Source organism: Megalobrama amblycephala, linkage group LG1 (assembly GCF_018812025.1).
Source record: "Megalobrama amblycephala isolate DHTTF-2021 linkage group LG1, ASM1881202v1, whole genome shotgun sequence".
In the NCBI taxonomy this organism is placed as follows: domain Eukaryota; kingdom Metazoa; phylum Chordata; class Actinopteri; order Cypriniformes; family Xenocyprididae; genus Megalobrama; species Megalobrama amblycephala.
In genome coordinates, this window is record NC_063044.1 from 29,186,436 (window position 1) to 29,209,653 (window position 23,218).

Below are 23,218 nucleotides of genomic sequence, written 5' to 3' on the forward strand. Positions count from 1 at the left end.
GTGAATTTTGTTGTGAAATGCAATTAATATATAGAATTTTTCAGGGTGATTTTGCATTGCACTACATCAGGTAAAGAAAATTATAGAAATATGCGCAAACATTTGACATACATTTTCAAAGATCTGACTGAATGTCAACATTTAGGCTACCACTTTATTTTATTCAGAGAAACATGAATTATGTAAAATGTTTCAGGGAAGGCAATACATAAAATAGTTGTTTAAACATAATGAAGCTTTAAACAACTATTGCTTGAAATCAATGGAAATAATGGGAGACTGTTACTGTTTAGTGTTGGCAAGCATTTATATTTATACCGTTATAAAAAACAACCTTTACTCTCAGTATTTTCATCCAGTTTTTTCCCCCTATGGTTTAATTTTTTTGAATTCGTTGCATTCAATAGTATCATGACATATCATCCTTAAAGGGTTAGTTCACCCAAAAATAAAAATTCTGTCATTAATTACTCACTCTCATGTCGTTCCACACCCGTAAGACCTTCATTCATCTTCAGAACACAAATTAAGATATTTTTGATGAAATCCGATGGCTCAGTGAGGCCTCTATAGGGAGCAATGACATTTCCTCTATCAAGATCCATTAATGTACTAAAAACATATTTAAATCAGTTCATGTGAGTACAGTGGTTCAATATTAATATTATAAAGCGACGAGAATATTTTTTGTGCGCCAAAAAAAAACAAAATAACGGCTTATATAAGTGATGGCCGATTTCAAAACACTGCTTCAGGAAGCATCAGAGCACAATGAATCAGTGTATCGAATCTGCTGTTCGATAAAAGTCATGTGATTTCAGCCGTTTGGCAGTTTGACACACGATCCGAATCATGATTCGATACACTGATTCATTGTGCTCCGATGCTTCCTGAAGCAGTGTTTTGAAATCGGCCATCACTATATAAGTCGTTATTTCGTTTTTTTGATGCACCAGAAATATTCTCGTCACTTTATAATATTAATATTGAACCACTGTACTCACATGAACTGATTTAAATATGTTTTTAGTGCATTAATGGATCTTGAGAGAGGAAATGTCATTGCTCCCTATGGAGGCCTCACTGAGCCATCGGATTTCAACTAAAATATCTTAATTTGCGTTCCAAAGATTAACGAAGGTCTTACTGGTTTGGACGACATGAGGGTGAGTAATTAATGACAGAATTTTCATTTTTGGGTGAACTAACCCTTTAATGTTCAATGAAGAGATAACAAAGATATTATATAGTGGCCAAGACAGTTTTGAACCTTCATAATCCAGACATCGTATTCACTTATTTAAGTAAAGCAGTAACCAGTGGCATATTAGGCAGAATAATGCACACTCAACATAAAAATTAAGCACATATAATATTTAGTAACAATTTATTTCAACTCTAACTAACACATTCATACAAAACTGTTTTAAGAGCAGTTTTTGTATGAATGAATGAATGAATGAGGCATTTATATAGCGCTTTCATATGTACTACTGTACACCCAAAGCGCTTTACAATCATATCAGGGGTCTCTCCTCATCCACCACCAGTGTGCAGCATCCACTTGGATGATGCGACGGCAGCCACAGTACAACGGCGCCAGTGCGCTCACCACACACCAGCTGTATGTGGAGAGGAGAGAGAGTGAAAGAGCCAATCCAATGGATGGGGATTATTAGGAGGCCGTGATTGGTAAGGGCCTATGGAGGGAATTTGGCCAGGACACCGGGGTTACACCCCTACACGTAGCTTTTCCCACACTCTGATATGGCTTTTCTCCAGTGTGGTTTCGGAAGTGTACACTAAGAGGACACTTTTGAGCGAAGCTCCTTCCACACTATGTGTACGCGTACGGCCTCTCACCAGAATGAATGCGCTCATGTAATAGAAAGCTTGGTTTTTGAGCAAACCGTCGACCACAAACTGTACAGACAAAAGGTTTTTCTCCAGAGTGTGTTCGCATGTGTTTTTGCAATCGGCTTAGATATTCAAAGGTTTTCTCACATAAAACACACTTTAACTTTTTTAACTTTTGTGTATTAGTTACCCGTTTACGCTTTCTTTTCACTTTGCTGGGAAAACATTCGACATCAGGGCTCAAATCTGACCCTGTTACACTGTTTCCATGGGTAGCAGTTGTTCCATCAAGAATGTTTTTGTCCTTTCTCTGTTGTCTTCTTAATTTCATGTGGTCGTCTGACTGTACCGTGTATGTGATAAAATTTTCAGAGCTCTGGGCAACACATCTCTCATCACTGGTCATTGCTAGTCCTGTAATTCAATAAATGACACATGAACATCTGAAAATAATACAGAGAAGTTGTTCTCAATTTCTTTCACCACAAACCTTTCAAACTGTTACTTTGGTCTCCCTCAGGTTTGTTTTTCCCAGAGCAATCGTCAATCTTCAGTGACTCTTCTTTAATCATAATCACATCTGGTTCTTCATCCAGCAGATTTACTGGCTAAAGGATTGAAAATAAAAGAGGGAGCTAGTACTTCTGATTGTTTTTAGCAGAACTCCACATACAGTAGTGTGTGAGACCAACCTCTTCTGAGATGACTGAAGAGTCCAGGTGTGTGTCGTCCTCCTGCTCACCAACATTTGACTCCTGGTGTCTCCAGAGGTTCATGGACCATTCCTTACCAAAGAAACTGTCAATTGTGGGACGACGTCCAGACTCTGTACCAAACATTTGGACATTAAAGGGATAGTTCACCCAAAAATGAAAATTTGATGTTTATCTGCTTACCCCCAGGGCATCCAAGATGTAGGTGACTTTGTTTCTTCAGTAGAAAAACAAATGATGATTTTTTGCAGTCTGTCATTCTTATAATGCATGTCAATGGGAACTCTATCAATAAAAGTAAAAAAAAACATGCACAGACAAATCCAAATTAAACCCTGCGGCTTGTGACGACACATTGATGTCCTAAGACATGAAACGATCGGTTTGTGTGAGAAACCGAACAGTATTTATATATTTTTTTTACCTCTAATACACCACTATGTCCAACTGCGTTCAGCATCCGGTTAGTGAGGTCTGATCACGCTCTGATGACCGAAGTGATGTCTCGCACTCATTGAAGCAAAGCGCAAGAGATCACTTCCGTCATCAGAACGTGTTTTTTGACCTCACTAACCGGATGCTGAACGCAGTTGGACATAGTGGTGTATTAGAGGTAAAAAATTATATAAATACTGTTCGGTTTCTCGCACAAACTGATTGTTTCGTGTCTTAGGACATCAATGTGTCGTCACGAGCCGCAGGGTTTAAATTGGATTTGTCTGTGCATGTTTTTTTGACTCTTATAGATGGAGTTCCCATTGACATGCATTAAACGGCTGACAGGCGGCAACGGTTGGAGATAAAAATCATCATTTTTGTTCTACTGAAGAAACAAAGTCACCTACATCGTGGATGCCCTGGGGGAAACAGATAAACATCACATTTTCATTTTTGGGTGAACTGTCCCTTAAATTATTTTGCAACGCAGAAGTAAGCTATTTTCTGTGAGATTTTATGTGCAAGATTTCAAAAACAAGTTCAGCATTTATTTATTTTCCTCAGAAAGAAGTACAAACACATTTAATTTAGGCAAAAATTCACAGTATCAGTCTGCTATCACCTCTCAGTCCCGGATGGCTGAATGGAGCTTCTGTCCCGTTCATATTTCCAGCGGTTTTCCGGGCAGACTGAAGTTCACTTTCCAGAAAATGACATTTCTTTTTCAGAGATTCATTTTCGTTTGTACATCGTGAAATCTCTAATCGCAGCAAAAACGAATTCTTCTCGAAAAGTTTGAGTATTTCCACAACAGCTGTTTTCGCCACAGTTTCCATTATGGATATTAGCTGTGTCTGTACTTCAGCCGTATCCATGATTTCCATATTTTATGTCAGTTTAATTTGGTTAATGTAGACTCTACTGTATTCTACTCCACATTTGTTTTTATTGTGACAGACAATGCTACTATATTCTTTACGATCTTTCTGTAGAAACAAACTACCGGTTGACAGAACAGGATCATGGGATGAATTACCGTAAAGCACCGTTGTAGAGGCGCCTATACTATAGTTCACAGTTGTTTCTTGAGGAGGTTTGGCTGCTTGGCATTCCACTTTACCACCAGTGGTGCAAATGCCATTCAAAAGAGACCTTGCTAAGGGGCTAAACAAAACCCTTTAAAAAAAAAAAAAAATGATTGGTGTGAAACAGGTTAAATTGTGACTTGTTTCCGAATGGCTTATCAAACGCAGAAGGGTGGGATTAATTCATTGGTTGTTCATTGGATTGTGAAAATTGGGCGGTTTTTTTTTTTTTTTTTGATCTGGTATTGGATTGGTTTGAGGGCAGCGCGGCCTTGCATACGTCAGCAAAGACTAGTTAGTCATTTCAGAGAACCAAGTTTTATTTTAAAGATTATGATGTCAGTGTTATTTATATATGCCCACCTCTCTGGGCTCTTTCACACAGTCAATGATCTTGAAAAGCTCATATGCACTGCATGCAGTCTGTGTGCTAAACAACTGTAATAATTAGAAGAACAAAAAAAAAAAAAAAAATGTTTTTTGTTTATCATGTCTCAAACTTGCAATTTAGATTTAGATGCTGATACTTTACAAACACACAGAAATAAAATCATTTTCAAATCTATATGTAAAGTTTAAACAAGGTCCAACTGGATGAACTTGTAGTGGACTGTTAAAATTTATGAGAATATAAGAATATGAAAAGTTTAATGTGAATTTCATTGTGAAAGGCAATTTATTTATATGAAGCATATTTTTAGTTGAAGCACTTGGTGATTTTGTACTTAACATCAATTAAAAAAATACTCAAACAGTTGACAATCTGTCTAAATCAAAGCCGTACCATTTATTTGTGAAAATACTACCACATTTAATTAAAAAAAAAAAAACCCTAATATTTTATTCAGGAAAAATGTAAAATATTTCAGGGTCTGCAAAAGATAAAAACATCAAGTTATAAGTTATCATGGTTAGTTATTAAAAAGTTACAGCAATAACAAATCCATAGTTCTTTTTCTCCAAAGTAGCAGACAACTGGACATAAGAACAGTGCTGCCAAGTCCACAGTTTACCCGAAGAAATTGGGCTACTTTAAAGGGTTGGTTCACCCAAAAATGAAAATAATGTCATTATTTACTCACCCTCATGTCGTTCCACACCTGTTAGACCTTCGTTAATCCTCAGAACACAAATTAAGATATTTTTGATGAAATCCGATTGGCTCAGTGAGGCCTCCATTGACTGCAAGATAATTAACACTTTCAAACGCCCAGAAAGCTACTAAAGACATATTTAAAACAGTTAATGTGACTACAGTGGTTCAACTTTAATATTATGAAGTGACAAGAATACTTTTTGTGTGCAAAAAAACAAAATAACGACTTTATTCAACAATATCTAGTGATGGGCGATTTCAAAACACTGCTTCATAAAGCTTTGGAGCTTTACGAATATTTTGTTTTGAATCAGTGGTTCAGAACGTGTATCAAACTGCCAAAGTCACATGATTTCAGTAAACGAGGCTTCTTTACATCATAAGTGTTTTGAAATTTCAATGGTTCACCACTGGGGGGCGTGACTTTGGTAGTTTGACACACTCTGAACCACTGATTCGAAACAAAAGATTCGCAAAGCTTTGAAGCTTCATGAAGCAGTGTTTTGAAATCGCCCATCACTAGATACTGTTGAATAAAATCGTTATTTTGTTATTTTTGGCACACAAAAAATATTCTCGTCACTTCATAACATTAAGATTGAACCACTGTAGTCACATGACCTGTTTTAAAGGTGCCGTACAACGTCTTTTTAAAAGATGTAATATAAGTCTAAGGTGTCCCCTGAATGTGTCTGTGAAGTTTCAGCTCAAAATACCCCACAGATTTTTTTGTATTAATTTTTTTAACTGCCTATATGAGCCGATTCAGGCTGCGGCCCCTTTAAATGCTCATGCTCCCCGCCCACGGAGCTCGCGTTTGCCTTAAACAGCATAAACAAAGTTCACACAGCTAATATAACCCTCAAAATTGTTCTTTACAAAGTGTTCGTCATGCAGCATGTCTAATCGCGCAAGTATAGTATTCCTTTGGATGTTTACATTTGATTCTGAATGAGTTTGATAGTGCTCCGTGGCTAAAGCAAACATTACACACTGTTGGAGAGATTTATAAGGAATGAAGTTGTGTTTATGAATTATACAGACTGCAAGTGTTTAAAAAATGAAAATAACGACAGTCTTGTCTCCGTGAATACAGTAAGAAACGATGGTAACTTTAACCACATCTAACAGTACATTAGCAACATGCTAACAAAACAGTTAGAAAGACAATTTACAAATATCACTAAAAAATATCATGTAATCATGGATCATGTCAGTTATTATTGCTCCATCTGCCATTTTTCGCTATTGTTCTTGCTTGCTTACCTAGTCTGATGATTCAGCTGTGCACATCCAGACGTCCTGCCCTTGTCTAATGCCTTGAACATGGGCTGGCATATGCAAATATTGGGGCGTACACCCCGACTGTTACGTAACAGTCGGTGTTATGTTGAGATTCGCCTGTTCTTCTGAGGTCTTTTAAACAAATGAGTTATATTAGAAGGACGAAACATTGGGTTTTGAGACTCACTGTATGTCAGTCCCCTTCTACTGAACTCTTGTTATTCAACTATGCCGAGGTAAATTCAATTTTTAATTCTAGGGCACCTTTAAATATGTCTTTAGTAGCTTTCTGGGCATCTGAAAGTGTTAATTATCTTGTTGGCAATAGAGGCCTCACTGAGCCGTCGGATTTCATCAAAAATATCTAATATATAATATAGAATTTGTGTTCTGAAGATGAACAAAGGTCTTACGGGTGTGGAACTACATGAGGGTGAGTAATAAATGACAGAATTTTAATTTTTGGGTGAACTAACCCTTTAACACCGTTGCCGTAGGTTAAAGGGTTGCTGCGGTTCGCTTACCCCAAATAACGTGATATTTAGCCCCTAGAATGCAAATTTTACCAGGAAACCCCGCCAAAAAAGCTAGAACATGATTTTTTTTCACGGCGGAACCCCATGAAACGTGATTAGGCTAGTTCTGAGTAACAATTGGGCTATGTTATGTTGTGAAAACCTGGCAACCCTACACAAGAACACATTTCACAGTGCTACCTTTACTATCAGCATTTTCATTCAATTTTCAATTTTTAATGTATTTTATTCAATAGTATCCCAACATGTTTATCCTTATCAACAAACAGATAACAAGGATAATATATAATGACCTAGGCTGCATTTCCCAAAAGCATTGTATGGTCTCTACGATCAACTTAGCTCACGAAACGCAGCCCTAGACAGTAGTTTCATACTAAAACTAAGTACACATAATATTCAGTAACAATTCATTTCTATTCTAACTAACACACCGGTGTGATTTAAGAGCAATTTTGTACGCGTAGCTTTTCCCACACTCTAAACAGTTAAATGGTTTTTCTCCAGTGTGGCTTCGGAGGTGAACATTGAGAGAAGATTTCTGAGAAAAGCTCTTCCCACACTCCATGCACGCGTACGGCCTCTCACCAGAATGAGTGCGCTCGTGAGTTGTGAGATATGTTTTTTGAGCAAACCGTCGACCGCAAACTGTACAGACAAACGGTTTTTCTCCAGAGTGTGTTCGCATGTGTTTTGTCATATGGCTTAAATACTCAAAGGTTCTCCCACAGAAAACACAATTTAATTTCTTCTTTTGTGTGACTGTCATCTGGTTGTAACTTAGGTTGTTAGGAAAAAATCCAACATCAGGGCTCAAATCTGACCCTGCTGTACAGTCTTCATGTGTCGAAATTGTTCCTTCAAGAGTTTGTTCTTCGGCATGTGGCTGTTGTGGTATGTTCGGCTGGACTTGCTCATCCGACGGTACCGTGTATGTGATAAAATCTTCAGAGCTCTGGGCAACACAACTGTTTTCACTGGCCATTGCTGGTCCTGTAATTCAATAAATGATACATGAACGTATGAAAATAATAAAGAGTTAATATTTATAGAGTTTCTTTCACCACAAACCTTTCAAACTGTTACTTTGGTCTCCCTCAGGTTTGTTTTTCCCAGAGCAATCGTCAATCTTCAGCGACTCTTCTTTAATCATAATCACATCTGGTTCTTCATCCAGCAGATTTACTGGCTAAAGGATTGAAAATAAAAGAGGGAGCTAGTACTTCTGATTGTTTTTAGGAGAACTCCACATACAGTAGTGTGTGAGACCAACCTCTTCTGAGATGACTGAAGAGTCCAGGTGTGTGTCGTCCTCCTGCTCACCAACATTTGACTCCTCATGTCTCCAGAGGTTCATGCACCATTCTTTACCGAAGACACTGTCAATTGTGGGACGATGTCCAGTGTCTGCTGAACATGTAGGCATTTAAATAAGTAGAGTTACGACTACAGTCTTGAAATATACACATTTTTATTATATTGTTACTAAGCATAAGTTACTACATTATTTCAACCTAGTCACAATAATTTTGGAATCTATCTATATTACCACTTCAGTCATATCCACCTTTTGCCATATGTGTAAGTTGCCAGGGCTTTCCCCAACCCTCCTCATCCGGGGTTGATCCAGGTACCTTCTTGCTGTGAGGCGATAGTGCTACCCACTGAGCTATCGTGCCGCCCAATTTAGGAATTTGGTTGTTAAGTCTGATGTCACACGGCAGCGCTTCTGGGTCCAAACGCTCTATCTCATACCACAAGAAAACAACAAATGGTGCTAATATACACACACAATGTGGTGTAATACTACAAAAAATACTACTTCATCTCCATACCAAAATTCCAGATGGCCAGACAATGATTCATCTTTTATAAATCGTTAAAATATTAATGTCTGTGACGCTGTGAGCACGGAGACTGTTGTGTAGACTGTAAGAATTTAAAATGTTTAATTTTTTTAAATGATTGATGTTTAATATGAATAAATAGCGCTCAAACGGCCATCGATGGCATTCTCAAGTGAAATGAGTCGAGGCTTGGACCCGGAAACGGCGTTCCTTACGTCATGACTTAACAAGCGAATAGCAACGCAAAAAAACTTTTGCACCATTTCTCAGATCAGTTCCTGAGAAAATTGCCATCAACTATAGAATGGGAGTGGCTGAAGACCATCTGAAAATTATTTCAGACTATTAGGTGTCTGAAGTTCATTATCATACAGATAACCACTGTTACAACAGGAGCGACTTCATTTACATTAAGGGTAGTAAAATTTTAACTTTGAGTTCATTCCTACTCCATTGAACCCAAGACACCTCAAGTACTTTGTCTTCTTCATCGAGGTCTTCATCATCTTCATAATTTTCTCTTACAATACTTTCTTTTACACCATGAATTGTGACAAATCTGTTTTGGGGTTGAAGGTCAGGGGGAAAATGACCATAAGATGGCTTAAAAGACAAAATCACATCACACCAAATGCCAGAACTGTTTTTCTTTTCCCTGAGAAACAAATAAATAGTTTTGAACTCCATGATGCCAGAAAGATCAAACAATTAGGGAAGAAATACACGGCATTACCGGACTAAACAGAAAGTGAGGAACACTTTCAGTATTTTCTATAAAAAAAACAATTATGTACAAATAACACAAACTGAAGAAAATGTGTTATTTAAATTATTTACATGCTTTTTTATTCTCTCTAAATGTAATGACAATAAACAGGGACTGGTGGATATTACAATGAAAAAGAAATACATAAAACAAAGCCTTATTGGGATAGTTCACCCAAAAATTTAATTCTGCCATTATTTACTCAACCTCTAGTTGTTCTAAAGCTGCATGAAATTATAAAAGATAAAAGATGTTTTGAAGAATGTTGGTAACCAAACAGTTGCTTGTCCCCATTGACTTCCATAATATAGAAATAAAATACTATGTAAAGGGTTAGTTCACCCAAAAATGAAAATTCTGTCATTTATTACTCACTCTCATGTCGTTCCAAACCCGTAAGACCTTCGTTAAAGGTTCCCTAAGCGATCCTGGGCAGAGTAACTTCCTGTTGACGTTCGAAGTGTTGTCAAACAAAACAGAGGGTAGCTAGACCCCCCCCATTTTTAGTTGAAATCCAATGGCTCAGTGAGGCCTCCATAGGGAGCAATGACATTTCCTCTCTCAAGATCCATTAATGTACTAAAAACATATTTAAAACAGTTCATGTGAGTACAGTGGTTCAATATTAATATTATAAAGCGACGAGAATATTTTTGGTGCGCCAAAAAAACAAAATAACGACTTATTTAGTAATGGCCGATTTCAAAACACTGCTTCATGAAGCTTCAGAGCGTTATGAATCAGTGTATCGAATCATGATTCGGATCGTGTCAAACCGCCAAACTTCTGAAATCACGTGACTTTGGTTCTCCGAACCGCTGGTTCGATACACTGATTCATTATGCTCTGATGCTTCCTGAAGCAGTGTTTTGAAATCGGCCATCCCTGTAAGTCGTTATTTTGTTTTTTTGGTGCACCAAAAATATTCTCGTCACTTTATAATATTATTGAACCACTGTACTCACATGAACTGATTTAAATATGTTTTTAGTACATTAATGGATCTTGAGAGATGAAATGTCATTGCTCCCTATGAAGGCCTTACTGAGCCATCGGATTTCAACTAAAATATCTTAATTTGTGTTCTGAAGATGAACGAAGGTCTTACGGGTGTGGAACGACATGAGAGTGAGTAATTAATGACAGAATTTTCATTTTTGGATGAACTAACCCTTTAAGTCAATGGGGACCAGAAACTGTTTGATTACCAACATTCTTCAAAATATCTTCCTTTATGTTCAACAGAAGAAAGAATTTCATACAGGTTTGGAACAACTTGAGGGTGAGTAAATGATGCCATTTTTTATTTTAGGGTGAACTATCCCTTTAAATAAAACAAGGCCTTATTTTCAAGTTTGTGCATTACACAATTAACAGAACCAATCTATCAAACACGGTTCACTAATCTGTGAATTATACCAAGAGGAACCCATGGGAACAGAAACTGTTTTCAGTGAATGACCAAGTACAACTTAAAATGACATGAAAGTCAGCAAACAACATTACTCAAGGGCACAGAGAGATCATGTTGTGCGGGGCATGAACATACAGCGTCCAGTTTACCAGCTCAGATAATGCACATCGCTATGTAACTTCCTATTTCGCATTTAATTAAGACAAAATTCACAGTATATTGTTGGCACTGCTTTCAACACGAGTTTAATAAATCACCTCTAACGTTATGTCCCGGATGGCTGAATGGAGCTTCTGTCCCGTTCATCTTTCCAGCGGTTTTCCGGGCAGACTGAAGTTCACTCTCCAAAAAATGACATTTCTTTTTCAGAGATTCATTTTCGTTTGTATATCGTGAGATCTCTAATCGCAGCAACAAAGAATTTTCCTCGAAAAGTTTGCTTATTTCAGCAACAGCGGTTCTCGCCATAATTTCCATTATGGATGTTAACTGCGACTGAAAATCAGAGGTATTCATGATGTTCATCGTTCACGGGAACCTTTAATGTTATAATGAAGCGGTTTCTTCTTCTAGATAGACACTGTCGCTATTCTTCTCGGTGTTTTTTGTAGAAACAAACCATAAATAGCGTTTGGCAGAAAAGGATTATGGGACGAATTACCGTAAACCACCGTGTAGATTCGCCGTGAAAAGGTTTTCAGAATAATCATAAAAATAAAAATAAAACATTGATTTGTTGAATTTTTAATATCACGAAAAGAATAACATTTATAGAAATGATGGCAGAATATCTAAGTTGTTTGCCCATAAAAAATGTGTTATTTGCATTCTGTGGGGAAAAAAAGACAATAATAATATTAAATAAAACAAATGCCTTTTTTTTTTTTTTTTACATGTTTTGTATTTAATGCTGACCTGACAGCTATTATAACAAACTATACATTGTTTAAAATGATCTACCCCTGTGATCATAATGATGAAACAAATAAATAACGTAAACCAGAGTTTAAAACTAAAGTCAATCAAGAGCTCACTTTCCTCAAGCTCATTGTCATTCATTAACTGATGCTGTTGCAGGACTGACAAGACAGGTGTTTGTTGAGATTAAATTTCGTAGTGAACCCTTTCCCACATTTTGTGCAGGTGTAGGGCCTTTCTCCGGTGTGACTTCGCAGATGCATGTCTAGAGTGCATTTCTGTATAAAGCCTTTTCCACAGAGCGGACAGCGATACGGCTTCTCTCCGGTATGGGTGCGCTGATGGGTGTACAAGTGTCCTTTCTGAATGTACCTCTTCCCGCAAAGTGTGCACCTGTATGGCTTCTCACCCGTGTGACTCCGCTGATGTATTGTAAGTTGACTAAAACACCTGAACCACTTTGAACAGTAGGTGCAAACAAAACGCTTGTCCCCTGAAATAGTATTGGCACCGCATGTGCTTGTGGACACACTCAAACTCTGTGTGTTTTCAGATTCAGATTTCTTAGACAATGACAGCACTGTTTGGTTCACCATCATTTCTCCAGGTGAGGAGTTTCTGTTCAGTTCTTGTGGTTGTGATTTAGATGGGACTCTTGCAGCTGCATTACTTCCTCTGTCAACACAAGGGACATCGTTGGTGGGCGACAAGCTCACGGCTTCACCACAGTGGGTTCCTGTGATTAGGTGAAAGTGATGCAAGTCCAATTATTTACAAACATTGGCAATTAATATTATCCACCGTTATACAACAGTTAGATCCAGACTTACCTGCTTCACTGTTGTCTTGCCCAATCCAAACATCTACTTCATGTGGCTCCTGCTTTATCATACTAATTGGCTGGTTGACCTCACACGTCTTCTGTGGACTGCCCTTTGACATTTTGACATCACATTGTATCTTATATTTGTGTAAAATATATAGAAACATTACGTTTTCATCAGCTTTTTTACTTAAAATATTTACAGGCGATTTATGTGGATATTTACATGATGAAGAGAACTTACTTGGTCTTGCTGAATTACTGTTGGGCTGTCTCTAAATAGGACATCACCTCCACACCTGTTCACATGATTGTGCGTCTCTTCTTGGGCATCTTCACTGAATAAATAAATGAAAATTGGGTAATTTAAATTTAATTATTATGATCCATCGCATATATATATATATATATAATGTTATATAGACTGCTGGGTAGTAACTGATTACATGTAATCTGGATTATGTAATCAGATTCCAAAAAAGTACTTTTAATTAGTTTGTTTTAAAGGATTAGTTCACTTTCAAATGAAAATTACCCAAATCTTTACTCACCCTCAAGCCATCCTAAGTGTGTATGACTTTCTTCTTTCTGATGAACACAATCTGAAATATATTAATAAATATCCTGATGCATCCGAGCTTTATGGCAGTGAACAGGGGTCACGAGTCGAAGAAAGTGTCTCCATCCACATCCATCCATCATAAACATGTACTCCACACTGCTCCGGGGGGTTAAAGCAGAACTAAGTAACTTTTTTTACCTTCATAAATAGTTTTCTAAGTCCTTACGATGGTTAATTGACTTGTAGTGGTGTGTTTGAGGCGAGCACTAACCCCCTCTGGCACGTCTACGCCAGAAAACAGCACTTGCAAGTTGAGCTGCACCGACCCGACACAATCTCGCCTCATGTTCACGTTCACGCGAGAGTGACAAAATGCTTTACGGTAATTCAAAAACAATGTATATATTATGACTTTATAAGACAATTTTGAAAATTACCCACCTCCTCTTTCTTGTACTGTATTTGCAAAACTACTGCGCTGGTGAGCGTTGTAGTCGTTGTAGTTGTATTTACGACAGTGTGATTCACTGAAGGAAACTGTAGGGGGAGCTTCGCAAATCTTACTGAGTTCCGCTTTAATAAAGGCCTTCTGAAGTGAATCGATGCATTTGTGTAAGAAAAAGATCCATATTTAATAAGTTATGAAGTAAAATAGTATCTGCCAGACCCCCTTCAGTATTTAAGTTATGAAGAAAGCATAAAACGCTTGACGTTCAAAAAGCTTACGCTACGTCCAATGCCTTCCCTATTCAACTTACGGAAAAAGCTTAATTGACGCGACGCCAGTTTACACTTTCTTCGTAACTCGAATACGGAAGGCGGTCTGGCGGAAGCTAGATATTTTACTTCATAACTTGTTAAATATGGATATATTTTTTTACACAAATCCATCGCTTCACTTCAGAAGGCCTTTATTAACCCCCCGGAGCCGTGTGGAGTATGTTTATGATGGATGGATGTGGATGGAGACACTTTCTTCAGCTCATACTCTTTTGGTAACGCTCACTGCCATTATGAAGCAAATATGCATCAGGATATTTATTAATATTTCTCTGTGTTCATCAGAAAGAAGAAAGTCATATACACCAAGGATGGCTTGAGGGTGAGTAAAGCTTGGGCTAATTTTCATTTGAAAGTGAACTAATCCTTTATTGCTTATTGATTACATGTTATTCACACAATGGCAGTTAATTGTTTTTACATCAATATGGTACAAGCTTATCCCATTTAAATCAATGTGATAAACGAAAAGTAATCTAAAAGTAATCAAAAAGTAGTCCGATTAAATTACCAAAATCTAATTGCAGTTACTAACTTACAATTTTCGTTGATATGTGTAAAGTAAAGTATACGCATTTTCAAACATGATAAATAACAGAAGTGTGACTACCTTTTAACACATGTGAAAGTGTGTGTGAGTGTTTGTCCAGTGTTTGTCCAGGGCTGGACCTCCAGTCTCTTTCTCAGCGCGCTGATTTCACTGCGGCTGCGGCTGACCTCCGACAGCAACACTTCACACTCCACATCCACCAGTCTGCTTATCTCTAACACAGCTGTTCGCAAGAGTGTCTCCATGATGGAAGCTAACTGGCTCTGGAAAGAGGAGAGAGTGGACACCATCTCCTAATATTTCCTCAAACTATCCAATGGAAGCCGCTAACTTTTTTATTTTTTGCAGATATACAGTATCTGCCTCTACAAATAATAATAATAATTTGTTATATACTTTAACTTAATAATAGTAAATACAGTGGTTCTACAGTGTTCATCTACACCAAAGGTTCCCTTTCCTACTATTTCTTGTACGTGTATCTCAGTGTGATTTCGTTATCCAAACATGGCGCACCAGCGCCATCTACTGAAGCGGAGCATTTTAAGTGAGCGCTAGAGACTGTTTTTCAGCAAAATTCACATTCACAAAACCAGATTAAAACGGTAAATCATTTTTATTGCTGATGTGACGTGATTTTACATCCATATAGAAAACGTTTAGGCTTCCAAATCATATAAGAATGTCATAGATAAATTGCTATTCTGATTCCTACATATTGTGATAATACACTGTGTATTTTAACGTCTGTCCTTTATTATATTATATTATATTATATTATATTATATTATATTATAATTCAGATAAAAATACTATAGTAATTTATAGTAAATACTAGAGTGTTTTTGAATCATACTATAGTAAACTGTAGTATACTGTAGGTAGGATTTACAACACTGTTAATGAATGCTACAGCATACTGTAATATTAATTATAGTGAACTGATCAACTGTAATAAATATTGTAGTATACTTTAGTTTTTACTACAGTAAACTGTAGTGTATTCATTGTAGTGTAATATACCCTATAGTTGTAGAAAACTTAGTACAGTATTGGGTAAAGTAATTTGTTTATATTACTATAGTTGTTTTATTATCACAGCAACTATAGAATTGCCACAACAAATTAATTCAAGTACTTTACTATACTATGGTTCAAAAACACTGTAGTATTTACTATAAATTACTATAGTATTTTTTGATGTTGGGAGAACATGCATTTGTGCTTATATAACTCACATAGCTGCCAGCAACGTATATTAGATTAGGCTACATATGGAAAAAAAATATTAAATAAAATGAAAATAATACAAATCATATATTATATAAACTGAAATAACCAGCATATCAGACATGAAAACTAATCGAAAGGATCATTTTCAGACCAGTGATTCAGTTACAGCTACATGACAGCTAGACTGGATCAGAAATCCACTGAATATTTAGAAACAGGGTTGATTCGAATGAGAACTACATTACCCAGAATGCAACGGTAGGCAACATTCGCTGTGATTGGACGTTCGTCAGATCGCATGAGGAGCACGTAAAGGGAACCTCACTACTAAGAAAACATTCCACGGTGAGTTCAAAATCATTTTATAATTTATTACAGCTTCAGTAAGTTCCCGTGGAAGTCAGAGAGCATCATTTTTGACGTGCTTTCATTGTCAGTGGTTATCGGCAGGGTCTTTGTGCACTCATACTATGGCTCACATTCTGAATCAATGCTTCCTCGATTAAACAGTGCACTTATTGTTTCCTTTAGTCAAACCATCTGATTTTTTCTGGTTATGCTACTGTTGGACGCATATTGAGTTCTGCTGTGCTTCATATCTGAGCTGACTGGCATAATCATTATGCACCTTTCCTTCATTTCAGATGTCTGGACGAAGAGTGGTGGTGTTCCCCTCTGTGGCCGAGCTCGGATCCTCTCTGGCCCAGCTGGTGTCCTCTCGTGCTGAGAAAGCTTTAAGCGCAGGTGGAAGCTCCTTTTCTCTAGGCCTTTCAGGAGGGAGTTTGGTTTCCATCCTGAGTAAGGAGCTGCCTGCTTTGGGGAACCTGGACTGCAGCAGATGGCTTATCGGCTTCTGTGATGAGAGACTCGTTCCATTCAGTGATCCTGAGAGCACTTATGGCTTATATAAGGTAACTCTCTGTGGTCTTTTCCCCTTAACCTGTAGAGTTTTTTTAGTAATGGGGAAGTTCATTCACAATTTACAGACACGTGACTGGCAAAACTTCAATAGAATTGCAGCACAGGCCTGTCAATTTTCCATTTGTATCAAGCCACAAATATTTAGATACCCCTCATAAAATTAAGAAAGGAAACAGATATGTGAACGAACATCAAGTTTGGTTGCATACACAGCATCTGCCACAGTATTTCAATCACTAAAAACAGCAGGACATTCTAAAATTCTTATATTTCTTATAAAAATTAAAATCGACTGAATTCTGAATTCTTTTTTATGGAATATTGGAGTATTTATTACAAATGTTTTGTCTGTGCATGTAATTTTTTTTTAAAGGTGCCCTAGAACCAGTTTTTACAAGATATAATATAAGTCTAAGGTGTCCCCTGAATGTGTCTGTAAAGTTTTAGCTCAAAATACCCCACAGATTTTTTTTAATTAATTTTTTTAATTGCCTATTTTGGGGCATCATTAACTATGCACCGATTCAGGCTGCGGCCCCTTTAAATCGCGCGCTCCCTGCCCCCCCGAGCTCTCGACTATAATACAGTGCATTTACAAAGTTCACACAGCTAATATAACCCTCAAAATGGATCTTTACAAAGTGTTCATCATGCATACTGCATGTATGCGTCGGATCATGTGAATATAGTATTTATTTGGATGTTTACATTTGATTCTGAATGAGTTTGAGGCTATGCTCCATGGCTAAAGCTAACATTACACACTATTGGAGAGATTTATAAAGAATGAAGTTGTGTTTATGAATTATACAGACTGCAAGTGTTTAAAAATGAAAATAGCGACGGCTCTCTTGTCTCCGTGAATTCAGTAAGAAATGATGGTAACTTTAACCACATTTAACAGTACATTAGCAACATGCTAACGAAACATTTAGAAAGACAATTTACAAATATCACTAAAAATATCATGTAATCATGGATCATGTCAGTTATTATTGCTCCATCTGCCATTTTTCGCTGTTGTTCTTTCTTGTTTACCTAGTCTGATGATTCAGCTGTGCACAGATCCAGACGTTAATACTGCCTGCCCTTGTGTAATGCCTTGATCATGGGTTGGCATATGCAAATATTGGGGGCGTACATATTAATGATCCCGACTGTTATGTATCAGTCGGTGTTATGTTGAGATTCGCCTGTTTTTCGGAGGTCTTTTAAACAAATGAGATTTATATAAGGAGGAGGAAACAAGGAGTTTGAGACTCACTGTATGTCATTTCCATGTACTGAACTCTTGTTATTCAACTATGCCGAGGTAAATTCAATTTTTGATTCTAGGGCACTTTAATTCATGTCCTCTTTAATCAGAATAACTTCCCCTCCCTATTGCAGCAAATTCTCTGATGATGTTTACTTGTGAGAGGGCGGGGCAACCTGTCACTCACATGAGATCGACCAATAGCAAACCACAACCTTCTAACCATAGAGACAGAGCAACATGCGTCATAATCTGAAAACCACGCCCACCGGGGGGAACAAGCCAACCCTCTCCATTGACTTTGTATTGCATGAAGCTGCCTCCTTGTCATTTCTGACTTACAACAAAAAAAAAAACAGAACAAGGTCTAAAAGCGGCTGTGTCACAGTAAATAAGCTAAAAAACCCAGAACTAAGTTTTTATAAGCTGTCAACCCCCAAAAAAATGAGCGTTCAAGGACACAAAAGTGGATACAGGCAATTGAGACAGAGGGCAATGTGTCATATTACTCTGAGAACTACGCCCACTGGAGGACGACAGGAAATAATAATAATAATAATAAGTTTTATTTATATAGTGCCTTTCCAGAGCTCAAGGATTATATTTATATAAATATAATTTATAAAACTGACATTTGGACATTTGACTTACCAGTGACAAAATGTTTACTGCACATATAGGCATACTGAGTGTCAGGATCCCACAATTTACCCATTCTTCCTGCTGATGCTTCACGTCTTATTGCCTGTATCCACTTTTGTCTCCTTAAAGGCTGGCTTTTACTGTTCAATAGCTTATAAAAACTTTTTTATGTTTTTTTTGTTTTTTTTAGCTTGTTTGCTGCACACCCTGTCACACAGCAGCTTTTAGACATGGGTGTGGCGTAAATGCGCTCTGGCTCTATCTAGTCAATTCCCCATGGACAAAATCAAGTCCCGCCCTACATTTTTCTTGTTTCTCTGGGATATATAACACATTAGGGAACACTATTGCAACTTCCATTTCATGCCGACTTTAATGTGAAAAAGCACTTAAAGGATTAGTTCACTTTAAAAATAAAAATGTACTCACCCTCAAGCCATCCTAGCTGTATATGACTTTCTTCTTTCTAAAGAACACAATCAGAGAAATATTAATAAATATCCTGACACATCCAAGCTTATAATGACAGTGAGCGTTACCAAATGAGTATGAGCTGAAGAAAGTGTCTCCATCCACATCCATCCATCATAAATACTCCACACGACTCCAGGGGGTTAATAAAGGCCTTCTGAAGCAAAGCGATGTGTTTGTGTAAACACATATTTTTTAATATTATTCAGTGTGTGGTGTTCATATTTTGGGTTCATCTGCTTGCCTTTATACAATATGCATCATCATTAAGGTGTATACTGAAGTCTATACTGAATTTGGTCTTTTAATATCACTGGTTTAAGGCACCAAGTACAAACCTGGGTAGCAGAAGAGCACCTTGTTTTATCCTTCAGGTGGGCGTTTTTTCTAAGGGTGTAATGTCATATGAACTATGAATACTGAATGCTTTTTATATCTTTCAGAATCAATTGTTTGAGAAAATCAACATTCCAGAAGATCGGATTTTGGCTATAGATCCTTCTTTACCTGTGCAAGAATGTGCTGACGATTATGCTGGCAAACTCAGCAAGGTGCGATTTCAGTTCATAGACAAATTAAATTGAACTCATTTTATTTTTATTTTTTTTTTAATTCATATCTCTTAATAGAATTTTGTCATTTTAGGCCTTTAGCACAGAGCAAATTCCAGTTTTTGACATGCTGTTGCTGGGAATGGGACCAGATGGACACACCTGCTCTCTCTTTCCAGATCATCCTTTATTACAGGTTTCTGATAAATTCATAATAAAGCAGCATCAGAGTTCATTTTCAGTAGGCTGTTGTAATAGCATATGATGATAACATGCTAATAAATAGGAAGTGTTTCCTTGCAGAACAATTTATTATTTGGATTCCCACAAAACCCTCCCTTTTATCCATTTAGAATTGTTTATATGTACTTTATTGGCATTAGTTTTTTTTTTTTTAAGTATCGATTTATCATGGAAAATGTCGTTTTATAGGAAAGCCAGAGGACAGTGGCCCCAATCTCTGATTCTCCCAAACCACCCCCTCAGCGTGTCACTATGACATTACCCACGGTCAACGCTGCTCGATGTGTGGTGTTTGTGTCAACAGGAGGCAGCAAAGCTCCTGTACTCAAGGTAAGCCCTTTCAGTAGTGTCCTTTGGACTCCACTGTGTATATATATATATATATATATATGATCAATGGTGCATTTTGTACTTTTAATAGATTAATATTCTTACTGTTTTAGTTTTTATCCCATAACTTTCTGTATTTCTGTAGCAAGTATTGGAGGGTGGAGAAGGCCCTGCACTTCCAGCAGCTCTGGTTGCACCTGGACAGGGGGAGCTCTTCTGGCTTGTGGATGAGCCGGCAGCTGCCTCCCTCACGTCTCCGGTGGAGAGGCCAGGGCCTGGGGCAAAACTCTGACAGAACTTGTGGAAGCACTTTCTAGTATTCCTATGGAGTCTTTAAACTGTGTTTGCAAAGATGTTTTCTTCATAGCACTTATGAAAATCATAACTGTAATTACTGCCGTTATTATTACTGTAAACTGTAAAAAAAAGAAAAGAAATGGGGATCTTTGAAGATTTCAGAATTTGTCATTTAATTTTTTTTAAAAACACAATTGTTACCATAGCTTTATTATTGTAACAATAACTGTGGAAACGATAGTTGCCATTGTACATTTTGTTGGATGCAATAAAAAAACCTGCCTAAAAATTTTTAATAAAGTTTTAGGAGGTTAGTAATCATTCTGAACTTTTCCACTTTTGTTGTACTTCATGCATTGTGTGAGGAGTGCAAAAAAGCAGCAGCAATTATATGGTGTCATATAAAGGGTTATTATAATTAACCAAAACTAAAAGCACAATATTTTCATTACTTGAAATAAAATAAAAAATATAAAACTTTATAAATATAAAAAGTTTAACTTGATGTACTAAAAAAAACTAAGACTGTTAGATAAATAAAAGACAAAAACACACTACAAAATTACTAAAACTTAAAATGAAGACTGTAAATATAAAAGCTAAAAGCTGGTTATACATAAAATAATTGAATGTAAAAATTTCTTTCATTGTTGAAGAATGTTACAAAGTTAACTATATTTACAGTAATGGATAACATCATTATTTGACAAACTTTTGCATTCTCTCACAAAACCTGTTGTAATTTCAGACAAACACTTCCTGTTTAATTTCCCTCTGGCAGTGGTTTAGGACAGTACGGAGCCCCTAAAGGGACATGGCGAAGGAAAAAAATCTGATATTGGAGGAAAAATCATGTCAAGGCTTTGCGTTCTCTTGCAAATGATTTGCATCTCCCCAAGAAACTTTGCGTTCACTTGCAAAATTTTCTCCTGAGAAAAGTCTTTGCGAGAGAATGCAAAAGTTTGCGAGCGAACAAATATCTTTGCGAGAATGCAAAAGATTGGGAACAAACGCAAATATCTTTGTGAGAGAATGCAAAATTTTGCTAGTGAATGCAAATATTTTTGCAGGAGAATGCAAAAGTTTTCAAATGTTGCAAAACATCTTGCAAATGTTTTGCGTTCCCCTGAGAAACTTGGTGTTCTCTCCCAAAATGTTTGCATTCTCCTGAGAAAGAACAAAACTTTTGTTTGCTCACAGGGTTTTGCAAGCGAACGCAAATATATTTGCAAAACTGCAAAAAATTGAGAACAAACGCAAATATCTTTGTGAGAGAATGCAAAAGTTTTGCAATCGAACGCAAATGTCCCTGCGAGAATGCAAAACATCGCACTGTAAAAAAAAAACCCAGTAAAATTTACAGTAAAAAAAACGGCAGCTGTGGTTGCCAGAACTTTACCGTAAAAAATACAGTAGCAACGTAAAAAAAATCTGTTAAATTTACAGTAAAATAACGTATTTCATTAACTGATATAATGTTAATTTACCAACCTAATGAAGTACTAATATCTGTTTTGTAAGTTTATAATACACTGACAGTCACCAAACACAGTGGTGATGAGAGTCACATGATGAATCAAAGCTCATCACAAGCAGCTTTTCCACAAGCTGAGGAGGACAATACTAATATATAGAAGGTGCACACAGTGTCATTCACACACACACTAAACACCATCATGGTAACATGCATGAAATTTTAAAAATGCAATAAACATTACTTTAACAACATTAGATGTAACATAAAACCCTAATGTACATAACTGATTAGAAAAAAATGAGAAAAACTAAGAAGAAACAGAGTTATTTCAACGAAAATATATCAAATGTGAAGTGTCACGCAGGGAATTGTGGGAATGTCAATTTACGTTTTTCACTGTAAATTTTACAATGAATTGTTATTTTTCACTTCCAAAAACTGTGAATTTAACGGTATTTTACCGTAAAATTACATTAAATGTACCGTTAGATCTATTACAGTTATTCACCGTATATAGTACGGAAACTTTCTGTAAACCAATTGACAGTTTTTCACCGCAGCATTTTTACAGTCTTTTACTGTTAAAATCACGGTCATTTTTTACAGTGTGGGAACAACCACAAATATCTTTGTGAGGGAATGCAGAAGTTTGCAAATGTTGCAAAACATCTTTGAAATGTTTTGCGTTCTCCTGAGAAAGAACACAAAAGTTTTGCAAGCGAACGCAAAGTTTCTTGAGGGAATGTAAAAGTTGTGCAGTTGTTTTTGAGCGGGAATGCGAAGGTTTTGCAAGCAAATGCAAAGTTTCTCTGGAAAAGAATGTAAAAGCATTGAAATATATATTTTTCTCCTGTAACGTAGTTCGTAGATACGGGAAGAAGGAGGCGAGAACCGGCGAACATTCAACTTAACTTTAATTCAAAAAGAACAAAACGATAATAATGCCCTCGCGGACATCTGCCGGCCACACAAACATAATAAAACATAAAATAAAGTCCAGGCCTGGTCCTCTCTCATCCTTCACTGTCGTCGCACCTCCTTTTATGCTTCCGGAGCTCCTCCGTGAGAGACTCAAGGCCGGTGCGCCTCGGAGGTGGAGCTCGTTAACTCTCGCGCCGTTCCCTCACGG

The 23,218-nt window shown here is 37.0% G+C and overlaps 3 protein-coding genes across 10 annotated transcripts in view; 1 reads left to right on the forward strand and 2 right to left on the reverse strand.

The window, feature by feature from the left end:
* LOC125267031 (zinc finger protein ZFP2-like) overlaps positions 1-15,199 on the reverse strand; it is a 31,237-nt gene extending 16,038 nt beyond the window's left edge. Inside the window, exons 1-8 of one of the 8 annotated variants that reach the window (XM_048188312.1) lie at positions 14,730-15,179; positions 13,022-13,115; positions 12,785-12,887; positions 11,294-12,690; positions 8,577-8,753; positions 8,283-8,419; positions 8,081-8,198; positions 7,853-8,002 (exon numbers count right to left, since the gene is read on the reverse strand). In XM_048188312.1, the coding sequence (XP_048044269.1) occupies positions 7,853-8,002; positions 8,081-8,198; positions 8,283-8,419; positions 8,577-8,753; positions 11,294-11,561 (850 nt within the window). In that variant the 5' untranslated portion in view covers positions 11,562-12,690; positions 12,785-12,887; positions 13,022-13,115; positions 14,730-15,179. Of the gene's footprint in view, positions 1-7,214; positions 8,003-8,080; positions 8,199-8,282; positions 8,420-8,576; positions 8,754-11,293; positions 12,691-12,784; positions 12,915-13,021; positions 13,116-14,729 lie in introns of those variants that run through there. The other 7 variants (XM_048188291.1, XM_048188301.1, XM_048188273.1 and 4 more) reach the window with 7 other exon arrangements.
* Positions 1,560-4,207, reverse strand: LOC125267069 (zinc finger protein Xfin-like). Its single transcript, XM_048188366.1, has 4 exons — positions 3,631-4,207; positions 2,550-2,683; positions 2,348-2,465; positions 1,560-2,271 (listed from the first exon to the last, which is right to left on the reverse strand). Exons 1-4 carry the CDS (start codon positions 3,890-3,892, stop codon positions 1,838-1,840), a joined length of 948 nt encoding a protein of 315 aa, XP_048044323.1. The 5' UTR covers positions 3,893-4,207; the 3' UTR covers positions 1,560-1,837.
* An 898-nt stretch (positions 15,200-16,097) lies between the features above and the next one.
* On the forward strand, positions 16,098-20,940 carry pgls (6-phosphogluconolactonase). The gene is made up of 6 exons (XM_048188373.1): positions 16,098-16,247; positions 16,547-16,813; positions 19,635-19,742; positions 19,837-19,938; positions 20,175-20,315; positions 20,461-20,940. The coding sequence occupies exons 2-6, from the start codon at positions 16,547-16,549 to the stop codon at positions 20,605-20,607; spliced, it is 765 nt and encodes a 254-aa protein (XP_048044330.1). The 5' UTR covers positions 16,098-16,247; the 3' UTR covers positions 20,608-20,940.
* The last annotated feature ends 2,278 nt before the right edge of the window (positions 20,941-23,218 follow it).

Coding starts and splice junctions, on each gene's coding strand:
- LOC125267069 (XM_048188366.1), bottom strand. CDS start 3,892: ATGGAAATCATGGATACGGCTGAAGTACAGACACAGCTAATATCCATA. Junction 2,684..3,630: donor CAGCCATCCGGGACTGAGAG/GTGATAGCAGAC, acceptor TGTTTGGTACAG/AGTCTGGACGTCGTCCCACA. Junction 2,272..2,347: donor CCAAAGTAACAGTTTGAAAG/GTTTGTGGTGAA, acceptor ATTGAATTACAG/GACTAGCAATGACCAGTGAT.
- pgls (XM_048188373.1), top strand. CDS start 16,547: ATGTCTGGACGAAGAGTGGTGGTGTTCCCCTCTGTGGCCGAGCTCGGA. Junction 16,814..19,634: donor GCACTTATGGCTTATATAAG/GTAACTCTCTGT, acceptor TATATCTTTCAG/AATCAATTGTTTGAGAAAAT. Junction 19,939..20,174: donor CAGATCATCCTTTATTACAG/GTTTCTGATAAA, acceptor GTCGTTTTATAG/GAAAGCCAGAGGACAGTGGC.